Source organism: Nomascus leucogenys, chromosome 10 (assembly GCF_006542625.1).
Source record: "Nomascus leucogenys isolate Asia chromosome 10, Asia_NLE_v1, whole genome shotgun sequence".
NCBI classification, from domain to species: domain Eukaryota; kingdom Metazoa; phylum Chordata; class Mammalia; order Primates; family Hylobatidae; genus Nomascus; species Nomascus leucogenys.
Window position 1 is genome coordinate 83,440,816 of NC_044390.1, and position 20,068 is coordinate 83,460,883.

Below are 20,068 nucleotides of genomic sequence, written 5' to 3' on the forward strand. Positions count from 1 at the left end.
TTTCCAAATGATTCCTCAATTTGGAACAGTCTAAGAGAAAAAAAAAAATCTATTTCCCTATCTCTGGGAAGAAACTATAGGCTGTATATTACTCCATTAATCTCTGATGAAACTTTAAAAAAATGTAAACTGTATATCACTCCATTAATCTCAGACAAATCTATATGCTCCAGTGATTTCTACCTTAGCACTTGTACTAAATTATATGGTCTACACTGTTAACTTTTAAAAGGCTCAAAAAAGAAAGAGACCAATAATGTTTGGAATAGCTAGGAGGAGCTTCATTGAAGTCCTAAAAGAATTTAGATAGAAGAAAGAAAAACATAAAATACAAATGTACTACTGGTTAAAAGTTCAGGCTCTGAATCAAGAGATTCAGCTCCTGTGTGACCTTGGAAAAGCTACTTAAATTTCTTGCTTCAGTTTTCTTATCTGAAAAATGAGAATAGTAGAATCTACCTCAAAAGGACCTTGTGAGCATGAGAAAATGCATGTAGCTGGTAGTTAAGCAGTGCAAGGCCTGCAGCAAGCACTCTTTACAAACAGCAAAAGCTCTGAGATGAGAACGTGTAAAGGTCTGACTTGAAATACAGATTCCTTTTAGTGAGTGGTTGGAAACTTTATTATAAAAAGAAAAAGAACGGCTGGACGCCATAGCCCACACCTGTAATCCCAGCACTTTGGGAGGCCGAGGTGGGCGGACCACCTCAGATCATGAGTTCAAGACCAGCCTGGCCAACATGGTGAAACCTCCGCCTCTACTAAAAATACAAAAATTAGCCTGGCATGGTGGCACGCACTTGTAGTCCCAGCTACGTAGGAGGCTGAGGTGGGAGAATCACTTGAACCCGGGAGGCGGAGGTTGCACTGAGCGAGATTACGCCACTGCACTCCAGCCTGGGCGACAGAGCGAGACTCCATCTCAGGAAAAAAAAAAAAACAACGAAAGGCTTTTTAGAGATTAAACACTTGAAAAATAAACTCACAGAAGAAATCTGGATACCCATACAGATGAAAAGATGCTCATAATCTCACGAGAAATCCAAAAATTGAAAATTTAAATATTGAGGGTTTTTTTTTTTTTTGGCAGAGGCAGAAGTTAAAATGAGTAAGTTCCATTACAGGCAGGGACAGAAAAAAATAGGCATTATATATTATCCATAGAAATGTAAACTGACACATCTTTTTAAACTGTTTATGGCTATAACTTTCCAATTTTAATGTATAACTGTACTACACAGCAAAAAATTGAAAGAATCTTAACGTTTCTCATAGTTGATGGTTAAACAAACAATAGTACATCCATCTTATCAAACAGGATATAACTGCTCAAAAACATAATAAAAATGAGTAAACTACATCTAAATTTACTGACATAAAAATACTTGAAGACAATGTTAAGCGGAAAAAGCACACTGCAGGAAAAGGTGGAGAATTATTTCTTATCTGTAATTTTTTTAAGTACAAATCTGTCCATCACCAACAGAATGCATAAACTGGGAGAACTACAACTGTAGAATTGTGGGAACGTAACATTAAAGGCAGTTTGCAAAAGAATATGATTCAATATTAAAAGTCCAAAAACATGTAAAAGTATACATATAAATACATATGTAATTAAAACTTTAAAAATTAAAGAAGGATACACATGAAATTGAAGTAAGAGTTACTTCAAAAGGGAGAGAAAAGAGAATGGGAGAGGAAGAGCACAGACAGGACTCCATAAATGGTGAAAAGTTCTTTCTCTTAAACTGGGTATTAGGTACATGGGTGTTCACTGTACCATGAATCTTTCTACCTTATGTGTGATTTACACATGCTCTTCTTATCTATTCAATATCTAATAAAACAATTTTGACACATACAAAAGCAAGGAAAAAAATCTGGAATAATACAAATTAAACCTCTGGAAGTTACCTTCCTGAAGGTGAGGGGAGGGATCTTTCATGTTTTGTGTTAGACACTTCCATACTGTTTGAAGCTCACACTAATTACATAAAATTGTATTAAATTTTTAAAGGAAATTACTTTTCCACTAAAATTGTAATTATGAAAATTATAAGCACATGCGAAATATGTTAGTGAGTACAGCTGAATAAAGAATTCTATTTACACTGTGACTACATCTATGTACAAAAATGTACACATTAACAAGAACAGAAGAAGAATTGGGGTAAATCTGATCTAATGGAGCGGCTGGAACACGGGCAAATGTTTTACAGTTTTCATTTCTTGGAAGTTGTATTTCTTGGAAATATTTTGTATTTCATTAGTACTACCTCACTTGGAGAGAAAGTAAAGAAAAATGACAACTGCAGGAAAGCCAACTCTTTACCTTCAGGGTAGCCAAGTGAAAAACCTCCCCACATATGAAGGCTGAATTAATTTACAGCCAATCTACAATGGATAGTACACACTGTGCCAATAAGTGCACTCAGAACGACTGGAAAGGGTCCCCACCACACCAAGGAGATTACATCAAAACGTTCTGAAGTGCCTATGTCCATTTTAGCGCTTAACTGAGCACTGGTGATGCACATAAAAGTCCAACAGATGGGGTTGCACTCCTGAACACAAGGAGCCCAGGAATGTGCTGAAAAAAGGAAAAGGGGGTATGGAGAGAGAGGCGTGGAACGAGGAAGGAAAAATGTCTCCAACATGTGAGGCAAAAATACAACATGGCATAATAATTACGCTCTCAATAACAAAAAAAAAAAAAATTGTGCACTCAGAAAGCTAAGTGCCAAAGAAACAAAGAATAGAATGATAGGAACAAAAATTTGAAAGAAATCAAAATCAAAATAAGGAATAAATACCAATGATAAACACTGGTTTGTGGTCTCTACAAATGCCCCCGCTATTCTATCCACTGGTTCCCCAAATCTGGCCATTTCCACAAAGGCATGAAGGAAAACAGGGGGAATGTCTATTTCACCCTCTTAGCAAAAATATCACTGATTTGAAATTAATATAAACAAAACCTTCATGTAAAAAATTAAACAAGAATATCCCAAAGCGATCTGCAGGAGGAAAATGCATCTGCTTTCTGAGCTTACCACTATTAAAAGTAGATGCTCTAGGTAACAAAGGCTGATACAGAGCCAACTGCTGTTAGGTTACCCTTCCCCTGCCCACCTTTTCTTTCTTCCTATTAGGACTTTTCCATGCCCATTTCTTATAACTAAACTTGCATGAATCTTCCCCTGCCAAAATTCACACCTCCAATTACTACCGTCTCCACCCACGACCTGCCAAAGGCCCCACTCTACCCATCGCAGCAGACTTGCCTTCTCCTATCTTCCCCACCTTTTTTCTCTGCCCCCCTTCCCTTATAAAACCTACTCTCATTGTCTAAAATATTTTCTGTAGGCCGGGCATGGTGGCTCATGCCTGTAATCCCAGCACTTTGGGACGCCAAGGCAAGTGGATCACTTCAGGTCAACAGTTCAAGACCAGCCTAGGCAAAACAGTGAAACCCCGTGTCTCTACAAAAATACAAAAATTAGCCGGGCATGGTCGTGGGTGCCTGTAGTCCCAGCTACTCAGGAGGCTGAGGCGGAAGAATCACTTGAACCTGGGAGGCGGAGGTTGCAGTGAGCCGAGATTGTGCCACTGTACTCCAGCCTGGGCAACACAGACTCGGTCTCAAAAAAAAAAAAAAAAAAAAAAAAACCTCTGGAAACAGGCAGATTATAAATGCCAACGTTTGTTTTCACTTTCTTTTCACCACTCCCTGCTTTAAAACTTTGATTTCTGTAGGGTTCAACAGCAAGAACCCAGGCTCAGTGAATACTTTCTTATATACAGACTTGTGATCAAAGCTTAAGTCTACTGCTTAACAACTTCAGCAGATAGATGTTGCCAACTGTTCCTCCCCGTTTTGTATACACAAGAATGCAAATGCCATAAAACCAAGAACATCTATTTATCACTTGATTCCTGTTCTATGGCATATTTATAATTGATCACCAAAGCCTGTCAACTCTACCTCCAAAATATTACTCGATCCATTTCCTTCTCTCCATTCCTACTGCCCCTGCATTATTTCTCACACCTAGACTGTTCTAAGAGCTTCTTCCTGCCTTTGGTTTTTTGTCTATGACAATCCATACTCCACAGGGCCCACATGGGTTTTCTCTCTAAAACATAAATCTCATCATGCCATTATCCTCTTTAAAACAGTTCAGGCATTCCTCTGTGCATACAGAATTAACTCCCAACTCCTTCATGTCCTTCAATCTGGCCATCAGTCATTACATTATCTTCTACCTATTAAAAAATAGGTATTAAAGAAAAGGTAAATTTAATAAAAGAGAATATTTGCAATGATGTCTAAAAATGTTGTATGGTCTATTATTGTAGTATTTACATAATTATTTATATAACTAAAAAATCATTCATCTCCGTCATATAATATTACCACCAAACTCAAACTTTTACAAATGGCTAAAGCGTTATGTTCACATAACATATTAAAACTAGACTGGGCTGTTTTACTTATTTCTATTTTCGATTCCAAAATTAAAATATAAGATAGATTACAAGGAATCTAAATCAATAGATATTTTCTAAAATGGGTGTTAACATATATAACTAAATTTCTCACAGCTTTCTGGAAATTGTTCAAGTCAGCTCTGTGGGTTCTTAACAGCATATCACACCTACCATATGAGAAAGTTGGGCAACAAAATCAAAGTTACTTTAGAAGATAAACGCCTACCTTAGTGAGTCCCACTTGTTTTTCCATCTGGAATATTCCTTGAGTTTACCATATAAACCACTAACACAAGTTATTCGTCTTAACATTCATTAGAAAAGTTTCCTAGAATAGGTAATTCTTCTACTTCAAATCAAATTTATACAATTTACTAAAGCCAGCTTATTAGCTTATATACAACAAACTATGGATTCTCATGAAAATCATTCCACTGTTTAATTAAATGTTAAAGGATCTTGCAGATTCAAGAATAGCACCATCTGTCTGGGTTGCAAAGCTCAGTTTCACAACCTTATCACCAGATAGCAACAAAATATCATTTTCATACATATCTCTCTCAAGTAATTTATAGACAACTAATGAATGTAGTCTATTTGGGATCATGAAACCTGATTCAATCTGTGCAGATGATTACACTTTGCAGGTTAAAGTGACACACCTTGAAAACTGTGTTTTTAGTAACTTAAATGTTAGTTAAGAACTTGTATCTCAGGAGGCAAATATTTGTGCTTTTTAGTTGCTAAGATGAAGATTCATGCTCTGATATAAATTCTAAATGCTAAACGGCTCAGGTGTCATAAATCTGAAAATTTCTAAAGTACCTTTTCTTATTTGTTTAGAATAACTATTATGTAGCTAAATTTTCCTAATATATCTATAGCTCTAGGATTACATCACAACACTTTCTGATAGGATTTCCATTCTCCTGTATTATGTAAAAAAACTAAAAAAGAATTATAAATTAAACTATGTAATCTGAAGACCAAAAAAAGTAAAACTGACTGAGAAAAGGTCTAAAAATCTCATTATATTTCTGAATTGAAAAACAGAAATAATACTTGCCACTGCAACTTGTAATCTAAACAACTAGTAGAGACATCCCTACTACAGGTAAAGGGTCCTCTGCACCTCCTCCCACACTAACTATTCAGGCAGACTACTATAAAGTATAATTCTAAATTCTATTGTGCTAATCTCCAACTGTGGAAGAAATTACTGAGACAATATGTGTGGGCTAGCTATTAGCTATCTTACTAGGCAGTCTCCAATGAATGAGGCAACCCAAGTGGTCAAAGGTAAGAAGCTGGCTATCACACAAACCAAACTTCAGTTTAAACCTTAAGAGATTATCTCAACAGGATACATTTATTTATTTATCCCAAGGCTCTAAAATGAGCCTCAATTTGATGTCTGACTCTTGCTAGTCAGACAGAGAGAAGACACAACATAGAATTCTACTCTACCCTTAGGATAATTTGCCTTGATCCTCAAAAAGCAAAAATACCACCACCACTTAATTGGTCCCAATATCCTGTCTTGCCAATCAACGGATTGCTAAACCCACCTCCACTGAAGCTGTATGAAAACAAAGTACATTGAACCGCTAGACTGAGAACCTGAGAAGGCAGAGGTTCAAGCAAGGCTGGAATTCCTGGCATACATCCACAACATATGTATGCCAATATACCCAAAATGGAGCTTTCCCTGGGCTTTCACTCATCAGCAGCAAGGCTCTCATCAGAAGGGTACTAAACTGTTAACTCTTAGGCACAGTTTAGAGCAAAAAGCAGAACTAAAATAATAAACTGCAAAGAGAGAAGACACTGACTAAAGAGGCAAATCTTAAAATAAGATTTTCCGGGGCAGCCAACTAAACTGTCTCTAAAAGCAATTCCAAAGGAAAAGTACAAAAAAATTTATAAACAATGGCAACATTATTTGATCCATTTCAAGGGGGCCTACTTTGAACAATACTTCTCATTTCAGCAGATATGTGTCAGTTCTGATATGTCTAGTTCAAAATCAGTTTTATACTTGCGAAACTGTAAAACTCTTTAAAACCTTTAAAGGAAGGTAACAAAAATAAAATGATTGCTGCAATCAACTAACAAAATGGAAAATTTCTAGCTAAAATTTTTAATAATTGATTTTGTTTATTCAGGCTCAAGCTCACTACTTTTAATCCTTGAACTCAAAAAACACTCAAGTTATAAGATTGAGATTGTTTCCCACTTCCTTCACACTTATTCCTTTCTTAGATCATCACATCTTGTATTTCTAAGAGGTGTCTTAATCTTTTCTAGCACTAACACTACCGGCTGGCTTTTTGATAACCATCCTCCAGCCAGGCTTGTTTTATCAACTTTCCTTGTATCTTCCATCTTTCCTTCTGTCTTTCCACTATTGTTGCTCCAAAGTCGACAAACACAGATCTACCTTTCAGGCTCTTACCCTCCCCTACTCCCCCATTCCTGCTTGCTTCACAATCAACCTTCTGAATCAAACTTAAAAGTAAGCTGCACACAATGGTGCACGCCTGAAGTTCCAGCTACTCCAGAGGCTGAGGCAAGAGGATTACTTGAGTCCCGGAGTTCAAGTCCAGCCTGGGTAACACAGCAAGATCCCACTGCCCATCCAACCCCCATCTCTAGAGTGATTAGACAGACAGATAGAACTGAAAAGTGTCTGTACTGGCTTATCTTGCCATTCATTCATTCCTCAACCCACTTATCTGAGATTCTACTCTCAACAGTCAAATACAATTATTTGAACTACCAAGCTGACCAAACAGCAAATCTTCCCTCTCTTTCACTCCTTACACCTCTCTCCTTCAAGGTTCACCACGATTGTCTCTGAAAATCACCATTATTTCATCTATTTACTTTTATGTCAGAGAAAGCAAGTTAGATTGTCTATTTAAAGCACATATAACCCATACCTTCACAACTTAAAAGCCTAGGCTTCATGAGAAGTAATCCTAAACCAAAATCGAATTTGTTTTCAACGCACAGAATTTAAACAATGAAGGGTTACACAGTTCAACAATTCTAATTTGTCTGTGTAAGAGAGCAGTCCTAGAAAGGCTTTTAAACACATTATTAAATGTAATACCATTTAACACACTTGTTTTTCCTCAATTCACTTCTCATAATAGTTTCTATATCGTCTTGGATTATCTCCCGTTTTAGTTTCATATCCCATCTGCTCATTTAAGATTCACGTCTGTCCAGTTTCTGAAATATTTGTCACTTTAGTCATTAGCATTTTGCGTAATATAGCACTTTTTTAAAGTTCAGAACTGATTTTAGAAAACTGAAAATTATTTTAACATCATTTCTTAATCTAAATTGGCCTGCCCACACTTCAAATTTTCCACCTAATAAAAATTCAATTTCAATAAGTCTTTGTACTGTTTTTTAAAAGAAAGCCAAGAACCAGGACCATAAATTAGAAGTGTTCTCCTACATACCACCTCAATAAAGATCCTCAAGAATAAAGTCTAAGAATTGTCAAGGTTCCAAAGAATGCCCTTCCCCTTCTTCTCTAGCAAGCTACATCCATCCATTCCTTCAACATCCAGTTTTATAACTCCCCTTTCGGGTTTCTCTGGCTACAAAGTATTATCAGATATTATGTGGTCCATGTCACTCTCCCTCTGCAGAAATTAAATAGTGCATGCAGATCTTTTTTCCGCATTCAGTCTAGCCCTTTTGTTAACCCAAGCTAGATTTTAATAATTTCTGATGTACATTATTCCAAAATACATGTCTCAAATTTCTCAAACATGGCATACAAAACATTAACATTTCTAAGTATTTGTTTACTGGCTACCCCATCCAATCTCAGCCCTAATACCCTTTTCATCTCATTGGATCTCAGAAGTCCTCATTTAGCAAACGTAACAGCCAGCAGAAAGCTTGTCTCCAGGGCTGAGTGAAGGAGGAGAGGAAAGAGAATGGAAGTGCTAAAATGCAAAGAAATACAGCATCTTTTCCTGATGACATCACAGAACCTGCCACTAGTATCAGCAAAGAGAAAGCAGCAGTGGGTGCCCACAAGCAGGGAAAGGAAAACCTGCCTTCAAAACTGCTGCTCTTCCCACAGGGTGCCATCCTCACCTCTCCACGCTCTTCCACACAGCAATCCTCTCCTTGGCCTAGAAGAGGGGCTATAGCTCCCACTTCCTGCAGCAGAGAAGTGTCTGCTCTGACTGCCAGGACTGTTAAGTCAGTTTCAGAAAAGGTGCTCCTGACAATCTACATGAGAACACTAAGTGTAAGTTTATTCCCATAAAAATGGGGCCATAAATAGCATTTGAGTTTTATAACACACCTAATTAAGTACAATATACAAGGTAAATAGGCTAACCATCATTTGTAGCAAGAGAAAGGAGTTTTTTTCGTGAAAACAAACTTACAAATTAACTTTTTCTAATACTTTAGAACACAGGAGACCACCTACATGTAAAATTCTAAACCTCTAGATACAACTTAAAACACTATTCATATTCAACATGACTAATACAAACGCTACAGATTTGTGGGAGGGCTTTCCTTCCTTCAACAAGGCTAAACAATATTTTTAGATACTGCCACATTATTAAACAGAAAATAGAAATTAGCCAGTAGCTGAGTTCTCTCTGTTCAAAACACAGTAAGGGTTGTGACATGCGTGTCAAACTAAAACATGATTTAGTCTTTAAGAAGAAAAATATATTTATTAAGTACTATTCCTGACATTCCCTGAGACAAATCTCAAAATGTTAATAGAACTGCTATTTAAAGTTCAAAGAGCACTCCAGAGCTGCCAAGGAATTAATAGCTTAAACTACCAAATAAGAGCCACAGTTCAATTCCCAATCTCAGCCAGCTATAGCTCAGAGTTGGTACAGCAAAATCACCCAGTGCATTAAAGGCACACCATGCAACTGTGAATCATATATGGTTGTAACGAAAAACTGTTAAAAACTAAAGATGAATTTCAAGTTTTTCTTCTCAATCTTGGCTTATTTATGAGGAAAGACAGAAGAACAATTTAATCCTCTGCTCCCTAGAAAAAAACACAAACACAACATAAACGCTATACTTAAAACAAGTCATTTTACCATTTCAATGTCCTGGTTAACTGCCTTGGGCTACTCTATAACTTTAGTTGTAATTTACTAAAGGTCTTTTCCTATTAAAGAACATCATCTAGTCATCCAAAGTGCTTTCCTTAAAAGGTACTCAAAATGATTTTTCACGCCTCCTGCCCTCCAAATTAACACCAAGTTTACAGGAGAAACTGAGGCACAGAACTATTACGTGATCAAGCTGGCGAGTCACTAGTAAAAATGTTTAATACAACTCAAGTTTCCCTACTACCAGTTTATTTCCCATTTTACTGGGATCATAGAAAATAATCTTTTGAACGTTGAACAAAAGCCCTGCTATACAGCTTAAAGAATGAAAGCAAAGGAATTCTGGATCAAGCCCCCAAACAAAATCCCCAGAAGGCTCAAAAATCTATAGGTTGTCTACTATGTTACAGAAAATCTAAATACTAAATGAATTCCTATTCCTTTGAGGAGTAAGAACATGTCTCATGATCAGTTGGAATTGTCTTTAATAAGGAATTTCTAGACTTCATCTAAAATATTACCAAGCCACAGTACATAAAGTCTAGATAAAATATATTCAGAACACAGAGTTAATCATCAAAATAAGCTGAAATAAAAACAGCATACTTGTGATCAAGACCCAAATGGTCAGTAAGAGCTCCCTTGAGGAATGGAGAATAATCGTCCAGGAATTCAATCACTTAACAGATAGTTAATGAGCACCTAGCAAAGATGATTTCGACAGGGTCACTCTCCTGCAGAAGCTCATCTGATTTTCAGAGGTACACAGAGGGAGGTACATATCAGGAGCCAGGGTAACTAGTTCTGCCTGTGGTAGTGAGAGGAGGTAACATTTGAACTTAAGTAGGACTGTGCCAGGCTTATACGCAGGCACAAATACTAGGAGCTACTTCCAAATGTTCCAGAGTTAGATATATGCATGTTTTTCCTTATTTCTCTTTAAGACATGAAAATTCAATAGTCAGAATTGTCAACATAAAATGTTTTGCCAAACCAACTATACTCTTTTGAATACCTTATTAGCGCTCATATTAAGTTCAGATAGATTTAATCACCCTTCTTACTTAATAATACTGAAATACGAGGAAGCCTCCTGTATTATACTCAAAAATACTTCCTCATACTCACACCTGTAATCCCAGTACTTTGGGAGGCCAAGGCGGGAGGATCATTTGAGGCCAGGAGTTTGAAACCGCCTGAGCAACATAGTGAGACCCTATCTCCCCTGCCCCCAGCAAAAAAAAAAACAAACTTCTTCATAAATTTGACAATGTTCTTTAAGGGAGAAAAAAAAGATCACAATAATTATTATTCAGTTTAATATCCTTTTAGATTACCAATTTTTGAAATTTCTACTCAATATCATAAAACTTGTTTACAATTACATATTTTATTTGAAACAAGTCTGTTACAATTTAATTTTAATATCAAATGTCTTAAATACATTCAACTCAGTGACTTAATACAAATTAAGACTTATTAAGTAAAAAGATCTAATGAAGACTTAAATATTTTCCTGCTTTATCTTCTATCAATTTTTTTTCCCCATCAACTTTTATTTTAAATTCTGGGGTACATGTGCAGGTTTTGTTACATAGGTAACCATGTGCCATGGTGATTCGCTGCACAGATTAACCCATCACCTAGGTTTTTTGTTGTTGTTTTTTGTTTTGTTTTGTTTGAGACAGTCTCGCTCTGTCGCCAGGCTGGAGTGCAGTGGAGCAATCTCAGCTCACCGAAACCTCCAGCTCCCTAGTTCAAGCGATTCTGTCTCAGCCTCCCGAGTGGCTGGGATTACAAGCACACAACACCACGCCCAGCTATTTTTTGTATTTTTAGTAGAGACAAGGTTTCACCATGTTGGCCAGGATGGTCTCGATCTCCTGACCTCCTGATCGGCCAGCCTCGACCTCCCAAAGTGCTGGGATTACAGGCCTGAGCACCGCACCGCAACGGCCTATCATCTAGGTATTAAGCCCAGCGTCCATTAACTATTCTTCCTGATGCTCTCCCTCCTCCCCACCCCCCCAATCTACTTTTAAAGTTAAAGCCACAAATTTAAACTATGCAAAAAAAAAAAAAAAAGACACAAATGAAATTTTGATGCAATCAACTCAAGAGGATCCTTTAACAGTAATGGAGGCGGGGAGCAGCGGCTCATGCCTATAATCCCAACATCTGGGGAGGCTGAGGTGGGAGGACTGCTTGAACTCACTGCACTCCAGCCTGAGTGACACAGGGAGACTGTCTCAAAAACAAAACAAAACAAAACAGACAAAAAAGAAAAGCAGTAATGGAATTTTACTATACTGAAAAACAGTACAAAATGTAGAAAGCTGTCAGCCAAGGCTCTGCGCTATTTCAAAATAGTAGAAATACAGTTTTAATTAGATTCTACACCACAATTCATCTAGAATGAGAAATAAACACTCAGAAATATACACAGTAAACCAGAGTATGGAAATGCCAATGAAATAACATTTTGCCTTGGACACAACTGACTCTCCTGTCACCTAGAAAGAGGTCAATGAAAAAATACAAGGCATTTTTCTTTTTTTTTCAAACTAGAATCAAAATATATTCTAAAAAACACTTTAATAACTTAAAAAAAGGAGGACAACTCTACTCCAACAAAGATAACTAAAACATGCTAATATAAATGCAAGAAAAACAGGAGTTCCTAAAGGAGGATTATTACAGCCAATATGTGAGGATAAAATCTATTCTATACCACAGATAATTTTTTTTTTTTTTTTTTTTTTTTTTTTGAGACAGAGTCTCGCTCTGTCGCCAGGCTGGAGTGCAGTGGCGCCATCTCGGCTCACTGAAACCTCTGCCTCCTGGAATGAAGCGATTCCCCTGCCTCAGCCTCCCAAGTAGCTGGGATTACAGACGCGCACCACCACACCCAGCTGATTTTTTTCTATTTTTAGTAGAGACGGGGTTTCACCATGTTGGCCAGGATGGTCTCAATCTCCTGACCTCGTGATCCGCCCGCCTTGGCCTCCCCACAAAGTGATGGGATTACAGGCTTGAGCCACCACGCCCAGCTAGATAATCTTAAAGTTCAGTAATAGAAAAATAGTTTAAAATTCGTGTTCCTTTACTCCATTGTTTTATCAACTAAAGCAAAGACAGAAAACGCTGATGTACATAAGTGACTCCATACTAAACAAAAATTGGGCAAGCATACATATTTCATTCATGCAAATGAGTCTGAATTTGGAATTCGTTTATGTTAATATTTACTAAGATTAATGAAATATCATCTCCCCTATGTAATGAAGTGAATTCCCCCAACACAACAAAGCTAACACCTTTAAATCTTTCAAATAAACAATAAAAGTATATACTATAAAAGAAAATTATCAGCCGGGCGCGGTGGCTCAAGCCTGTAATCCCAGCACTTTGGAGGGCCGAGGCGGGCGGATCACAAGGTCAAGAGATAGAGACCATCCTGGCCAACATGGTGAAACCCCATCTCTACTAAAAAATACAAAAATTAGCTGGGCATAGTGGCGCGCGCCTGTAGTCCCAGCTACTCGGGAGGCTGAGGCAGGAAAATCACTTGAACCCGGGAGGCGGAGGTTGCAGCGAGGTGACTTCGCACCACTGCACTCCAGCCTGGAGACAGAGCGAGACTCCAACGGATGGACGGACGGACGGAAGGAAGGACGGAAGGAAGGAAGGAAGGAAGGAAGGAAGGAAGGAAGGAAGGAAGGAAATTATCTGAACAAGCTCAGAAAGAAGTTAAATGACTCCAGAGGGGGAAAAATGTCCTACATTCCAAGAACACATACAAATACTGATTCGCTAATTCTGAAACTCTAAGCGAGTCCTATGAAACAAATACGTGTGTGTGCGCGTGCTACCATATTATACAGACTTTTAGGCTACCTAACTACCTCACTTTGAAGTACATTAAATGTAATTTCTTAAAATAGAAATGTTATGACAGGCCAGGTGCGGTGGCTCACGCCTGTAATCCCAGCACTTTGGGAGGCCAAGGCGGGCAGATCACGAGATCAGGAGATCGAGACCATCCTGGCTAACACGGTGAAACCCCGTTTCTACTAAAAATACAAAAAAAAAATTAGCCAGGCATGGTGGCGGGCGCCTGTAGTTCCAGCTACTCGGGAGGCTGAGGCAGGAGGATGGCGTGAACCTGGGAGGCGGAGCTTGCAGTGAGCCGCGATCGCGCCACTGCACGCCAGCCTGGGCCACAGAGCAAGACTCCATCTCAAAAAAAAAAAAAAAGAAACGTTACAACGAAACAGAAATTCTGGTGGCCAACATCACACAACAGTTTGTAAAGCAGATCTGTACAAAATACATCTGAAATAAATGACACTAATAACAACGTTGCATTTATTTTTTTCATTTCTACAGTTGCAATGCACAGTTCAATAATAATAGTAATACCTAATATTCAACCATACTACTAATTCTCATAAAATTTGTCTAATCTCGCTAACTGGTTAGCTCCTGTGAAATAAATGTATCATTCACTTCCAAAAACACACACACACACACACAAATCAGTACTCCTACTACTAGCTTTAAAGAAAGGGAACATTGTTATTATTGTTATTTTCTTCAATCAAAAATAAGTCAAATGTTCCAAAAAAAAATCTACTCTTTGATTCAAAGTTAAGAGACAGCTGAATTAACTGTTCATAAAAAATTAACAATTTTTCTGTTGTCTAAGTTTCTCATTTTATAAATATGTAAATGGTAGTATTTACATATTTTCATTGAGATAAGAGTTTCATCTCAATTTTAAATTATTAGGCAAAAATAATTATGGAACAAAATTAACTTGGTTATCACAATTTATAGCAGTAGTACAAACTGGTGAGAGAGATCTCTGGAAGTGTTAAGGAATACAATTAAAAACCAGGCTGCCCGGGCGCGGTGGCTCACGCCTGTAATCCCAGCACTTTGGGAGGCCGAGGCAGGCGGATCACAAGGTCAGGAGTTCCAGACCAGCCTGACCAACATGGCAAAACCCCATTTCTACTAAAAACACAAATAAATTAGACAGGCATGGCGGCAGGCGCCTGTAATCCCAGCTGCTGGGAGGCTGAGGCAAGAGAATCCCTTGAACCCGGGAGTTGAATGTTGCAGTGAGCCAAGACTTCGCCACTGCACTCCAGCCTGGGTGACAGAGTGGGACTCTGGTCTCAAAAAAAAAAACCAAAACAAACAAAAAAAATGACAAGCTATATAAGCACCTGGCATAAACTCAATAAAAACATACTATCCTAAACGCACCCCCTTGCCCATTCTTCTCACAAAGAATAGGCCCTACCTAACTTCTTCCCAATGAGTACTTCAAGCAACATCCACAGCAAAATATTTGTAGCATACAGGCCTAAGGTACATTATTGTCTCTTTAAAATTATGAACTCATCACACGTACAAATGGCTCTTTAAAACGGTCCAGTAAACTGCTACACTATGCCTTAAATTGCTGTCTATTATGTACTTAAAAATATTTACTAGCAATTGGAGGTTAATATGGCAACTATTACCGGGTGGCAATTATTGCTATTAAAAATATATAAATACTGTAACACCATGTGCTACTAACAACAAAATGCTAAACCGAAAACATACATTAACAAATTGTAAATATTTTCATTACAGAAAATGACAGCCAGACGCAGTGGCTCATGCCTGTAATCCCAGCACTTTGGGAGGCCGAGGCAGGTGGATCACCTAAGGTCGGGAGTTCGAGACCAGCCTGACCAACATGAAGAAACCCCGTCTCTACTAAAAATACAAAATTAGCCGGGCGTGGTGGCGCATGCCTGTAATCCCAGGTATTCGGGAGGCTGAGGGAGGAGAATCACTAGAACCTGGGAGGCAGAGGTTGCGGTGAACTGAGATGGCACCTTTGCACTCCAACCTGAGCAACAAGGTGAAACTCCGTCTCAAAAACATAAAAAATAAAAACAAAGAAAATGAACCATCATAGAAAAAAATGCTTTAAACATAAATTATAAAATCACAATGAACTGGTACAAAAAAATACCTTGTGTATTTTGGCACTTTGAAAATTAGAGAAATCATTCCCTTTTCCTAATTTCCATTTCATAGTCCACCCTATTTTGTTCTAGTGCAAAAAAAATAATAATAATTTTAGAGTTTCTACATTTACAACTATCTTCCCTTTCTGCAAAAAAAAACCCCTTAAGACAAAAAGAAAGTAGGTCAACAATAGATTATCTTAAAAACTTCAAATACAGAATTAATGGTCTTCAATAGGAATTACGTACTAACGGGTGTACGAGTGTCTCAATTCAGCAAGAATTTGAGATTATCACCAAATTATCCATAGTCAGGAAGATTCTAAGCAAATAAAACATGAAAGTGGACCATAAATATCTAAGAATTAGAGATCACTGCCTCATATCGAAGAGAACATATTTAAATCTAGTTAAAGGGCACAAAATCACTTTCTCCATATTATCTCAATCGAGAAAAATAAATATCTACTTAACATCCAGAAATTACATCTTCTCACAAGAATGAGTTCACATACCATAGGGTGCACTGTTACACTTTTCAAAAAGGCAGATTTAACACACTTAACTGAATGATTAACTGAGTGAATATATAAAAAGTCACCCAGAAATGGATGGACAGCATAAGAAAATAGTTTTGAGTCAGAAAGGCACAGCCAGGCATGCACTTCATGCAGCAGCTACAAGTCTCACAGCAGTTAGAATAAGAAACTCATACAATGACCCATATCATATATACACAATGGCATTTTTCACACGTTAGGGAAAGGGAACGGATGCTGAAAAATTAAAGAAATTAATATGTATAGCTATGTGCCCAGGAGAGTACGAATTTGTTTGTTAATTCCATGCAGTAAAAAATCAGAAAATAAGTAAAAGACTAGCAGAAATCTTAAAGTGTCTCATTGATTGCACAATCAACTTTTGGTAAGCCATAATGAACACCTCAAGGTAATGGAAACTGGGTGGGTATTACCATGGTAAAGAACTTTAATCTCTTATTTCAATCTAACTAATGAGAGTATCTAGGTAAATTCTTTATAAATACTTTTCTCTGCAAAAAAACAAAAAACAAAAAAACCCTGCAGGCCAAAAGAAAAAAATGCATGCTATTATTAAACCATAAAGCGTTCTTATAAAAAACATGATTTTGAACAAGGGATTACATCTCCTTCAGAAATAACTATGATATACAATGTACTTTGGGCAACATATTTTTAATATTCCAGGTTGCTGCTGCTGTATAGCATTTAAAAAAAAAAAAAATCTCAATTTGGAATCAGAAAAATGTACAAGTCAGCAGTTTCATTAATTTAGATTTCCTCAATAGCACCTTATCCACACTCCATGTACAAGAGAACGAAGACATTCTACGTTCCTTTAAAAAAAAAATCAACTAAGCATTACTATGGTTCTCTAGTTCGAAGCTGCTACTTAAAAAATAATTCTTTTTAAAAAAGCATATTCAAAAATCAATCCCTTGGTTTAAAGAGGTTTAGGGGAGAAATATCGCAAACACAAACCTTTAGTTAGTTATCAAAGTACAGAATCCTCTCCTACAAAATTGCTTCTCCAAAAGAATCTCAAGCATTTTATCTCTGTAACGTTATCATCCTTACTTAAGCTTTTTTTTAAAAAAAAAAAAGACAAAAGAAATGATATACCCTAAAGACTGGCTATACATATACTTTCATTTGTCTACAGAATCCGTATATACACAGCCATTACCAGTCAGCATAATATATGATAATTTGGGAGATCGCTCTACTTGGTTATTTTAATTACCTGTAAGTGTCAATGTGGTCACCAGGAACCACACAAAAACCATTTTAAATACCCCTTGATCAGTATGTTTGCTAATCTATGAAAGTCCCTGAACCTGACTGATACTAAATGATAAGGCTGAGGAGGGAAAAAGAAGAGGCAAAAGGGGGTTTTACTCCCACACCAAAAAATCAAGGGAAAATTATCATAATACTAAGAGAAATAATTCCAACTTATAAATGAATTTTAAGACTAAATATCTGGATTAAAATATTTCATTTAAAAAAATTTACCTGATTTTACTAGAGTGAGAGCAATGATACTATGTCTTTGTAGGTAAAAATCACATGTGTCGATTTTTTGGTCTGCATTGTAACACATTTAATAAAGTAACACTTTCATTTGAAAAGTTGGCGAGAATTTGCATTTCTCCATTAGTCTCATAGCAAAAAGGCATCTATGCCACCCATAATTAAATGTAACTAATTACAATTTGAACACTAAATTATTTATCCAGTGTAAACAAGGATTAAGAGGGAAATAATGCTTCTATCTACAGCGGGGGTTACAGAAATTTCCAAAATGCATGCTCTCCAAAAGGGACTCACCACCCCCTAAAAAAAAAACAGGGTACACAACTTAAAATAAGTTGGGTGTTTTTAAGGCTAAATTAAATAAACCGTTCAGCCAATTTTCCAATTATATTCTATGCTTGAAACGTAATTGCCTTACATCTGTTTACAAATCTTTGCTCAATATTTAAACAAATTCGTACTCTCCTGGGCACATAGCTATACATACAGTAACTCATGCACAAAGCACATATTTAAAGACCACGCACTGCAATTATTAGCCTAAACGCCAGGTTTAACAACGTGAATGTTTTCAGAGGTAGGTAATACGACCCAATAAAAAGCAAAGATGGCATTTACCACCAAATGTCACTGCCACCGCCAGGAAAAGAGTTGCTGGAGCCCTATACATTTTTAATTTCGATGAATCTAGACGCCGTCGGCGGGTGCCAGGCTTCCACGAGAACAATTGACACCCTAACTGCTTCAAGATTAAGGCAGGCGATTCAAATCCGAAGAAAAGTTGTCAATTATCAGACAGAGAGAGAGCGAGAGAGGAGAAGGCAGATAAAAGCGATGTTATCAAACCGACCAGCTTGTTGCTTTTGTGTGTGTGTGTGTGTGTGTGTGTGTGTGTGTGTGTGTATTCGTTGTTAGGATAAAGAAAACAGTTTTTAAAAGACACAGGAGGAGAGAAAGAAGAAAAAGCTTTCTCCACCTTCCGTCGGCTCAGTGCAATGGCTTTACGGCTCTCCAGCGTAGTAAGCCCCGAGAGGCAGGCGGCTGTCGATGTTTACAATCGCGGGAGCTTCGGCTGCAAGAGTCCTTTCCTGACACAATCGCATTCAATCAACTATTTTAGGGCGAAATTGCAGGTGTCATTATGGAATTTTAAAAAATTCAAAATGCAGGCGGGCGGGCAGGCAGCCGATCCGACAACGGGAGAAGAGGTTGCCGATCGGAGGCGCGGCAGCACAAGGCAAAGCCTTCCACATTTACGGGGGGAAAAAAGGGGGGAAAGGGGAGGAGAAGGGGAGTGCGATTGCAACAGAGGGTGGGCGTTCGAAGTGCGACCCAGAATCCGCAGCTCCGAGACTTCCACATGCAAATTCCACGCCGAGCGCCGCGCTCACAAATGATTTTTAAAGAGCCAAATAAACACTGGATGGGATCCAAGGCGAGAGAGAGACGATCCAAAAGGGGGAGAATCGGCGAGAGGCGAACGGCGGGGAGACGCGAGGGAGGGGCGAAGTCCCGGCGGCGGGAGGAGAAAGTTGGTCCGCGGCGGAGGTCGGGGACCCCCCCCTTCCCCGGCACAGCCCCCTCCCCGCAGCCCAGCTACTCACCAGCGAAAAGAGGTTGGAGTGACAATCCTCCAGGCTCGCCCCGTTCGCCACCCAGTTCGCTGCCGCAGTCATGATCCTCCGCGAGCCCGGCCGCCAGAGCGGGGCATGTCGGAGCGAGGCGTCCGAGGCGAGGCCGGGCCGGGCGGCGGCGCCTCACCGGGGAGCGCGGGGCGGCCGGGCCGCCGCCGCCGCCGGGGGAGGGCGCGAGGGCCGGCGGGCCGGCGGGCAGGCGGGAGGCGCCGCGGCGACGCCGCGCCGGGGGCGGCGGGCCCGGGCTGGCGGGGGGGTCCGCGGCGGCCGCGCGGCTCCTTCCTGCTCGGGCGGCGGCGGCGGCTGCGGCGGTTTCGGCGGCGGCGGGGGGCGCTGTCCGTGCGGCCCGGCGCCCTCCCCGCCTCTCAGGGCCGCCGCTGCCTCCCGGGCCGGCGCTGCGGGCCGGCCGCCGCCTCCGCCTTCCCTGCTCCTCAGCCGCCGCCGCCGCCGCTGCTGCCGCTGCCGCCGCCTTGTTTATCTCCAGCCACCGACTCCCCCTCGGCCCCCGCCGGCGCGCGAGGGGAGGCGAGCCCCGGAGCCGCCGCCGCCGCCTCGGAGCCGCCGCCGCCGCGGAGCGCGAACTCGCGAAGGGGGGGGTGCGGACGAAGCCAGCGGGCGACCCCGGCAGCCGAGCGACGTCCCCTCCTTCCTCTTCCTCCCCCACCCCCCCCTCCTCCCCAGTCAGCCTCGCTTCTCCTCCCTCCCCGGGC

The 20,068-nt window shown here is 39.6% G+C and overlaps 1 protein-coding gene across 2 annotated transcripts in view; it reads right to left on the reverse strand.

Moving 5' to 3' along the window:
- Positions 1-19,615, reverse strand: part of MED13L (mediator complex subunit 13L) — a 318,781-nt gene extending 299,166 nt beyond the window's left edge. The window contains exon 1 of one of the 2 annotated variants that reach the window (XM_030821461.1): positions 19,329-19,615. In XM_030821461.1, coding sequence (XP_030677321.1) covers positions 19,329-19,400 — 72 coding nt within the window. In that variant the 5' untranslated portion in view covers positions 19,401-19,615. The remainder of the gene's footprint in view (positions 1-19,328) is intronic. The other variant, XM_030821462.1, reaches the window with a different exon arrangement.
- Positions 19,616-20,068: the final 453 nt, after the last annotated feature.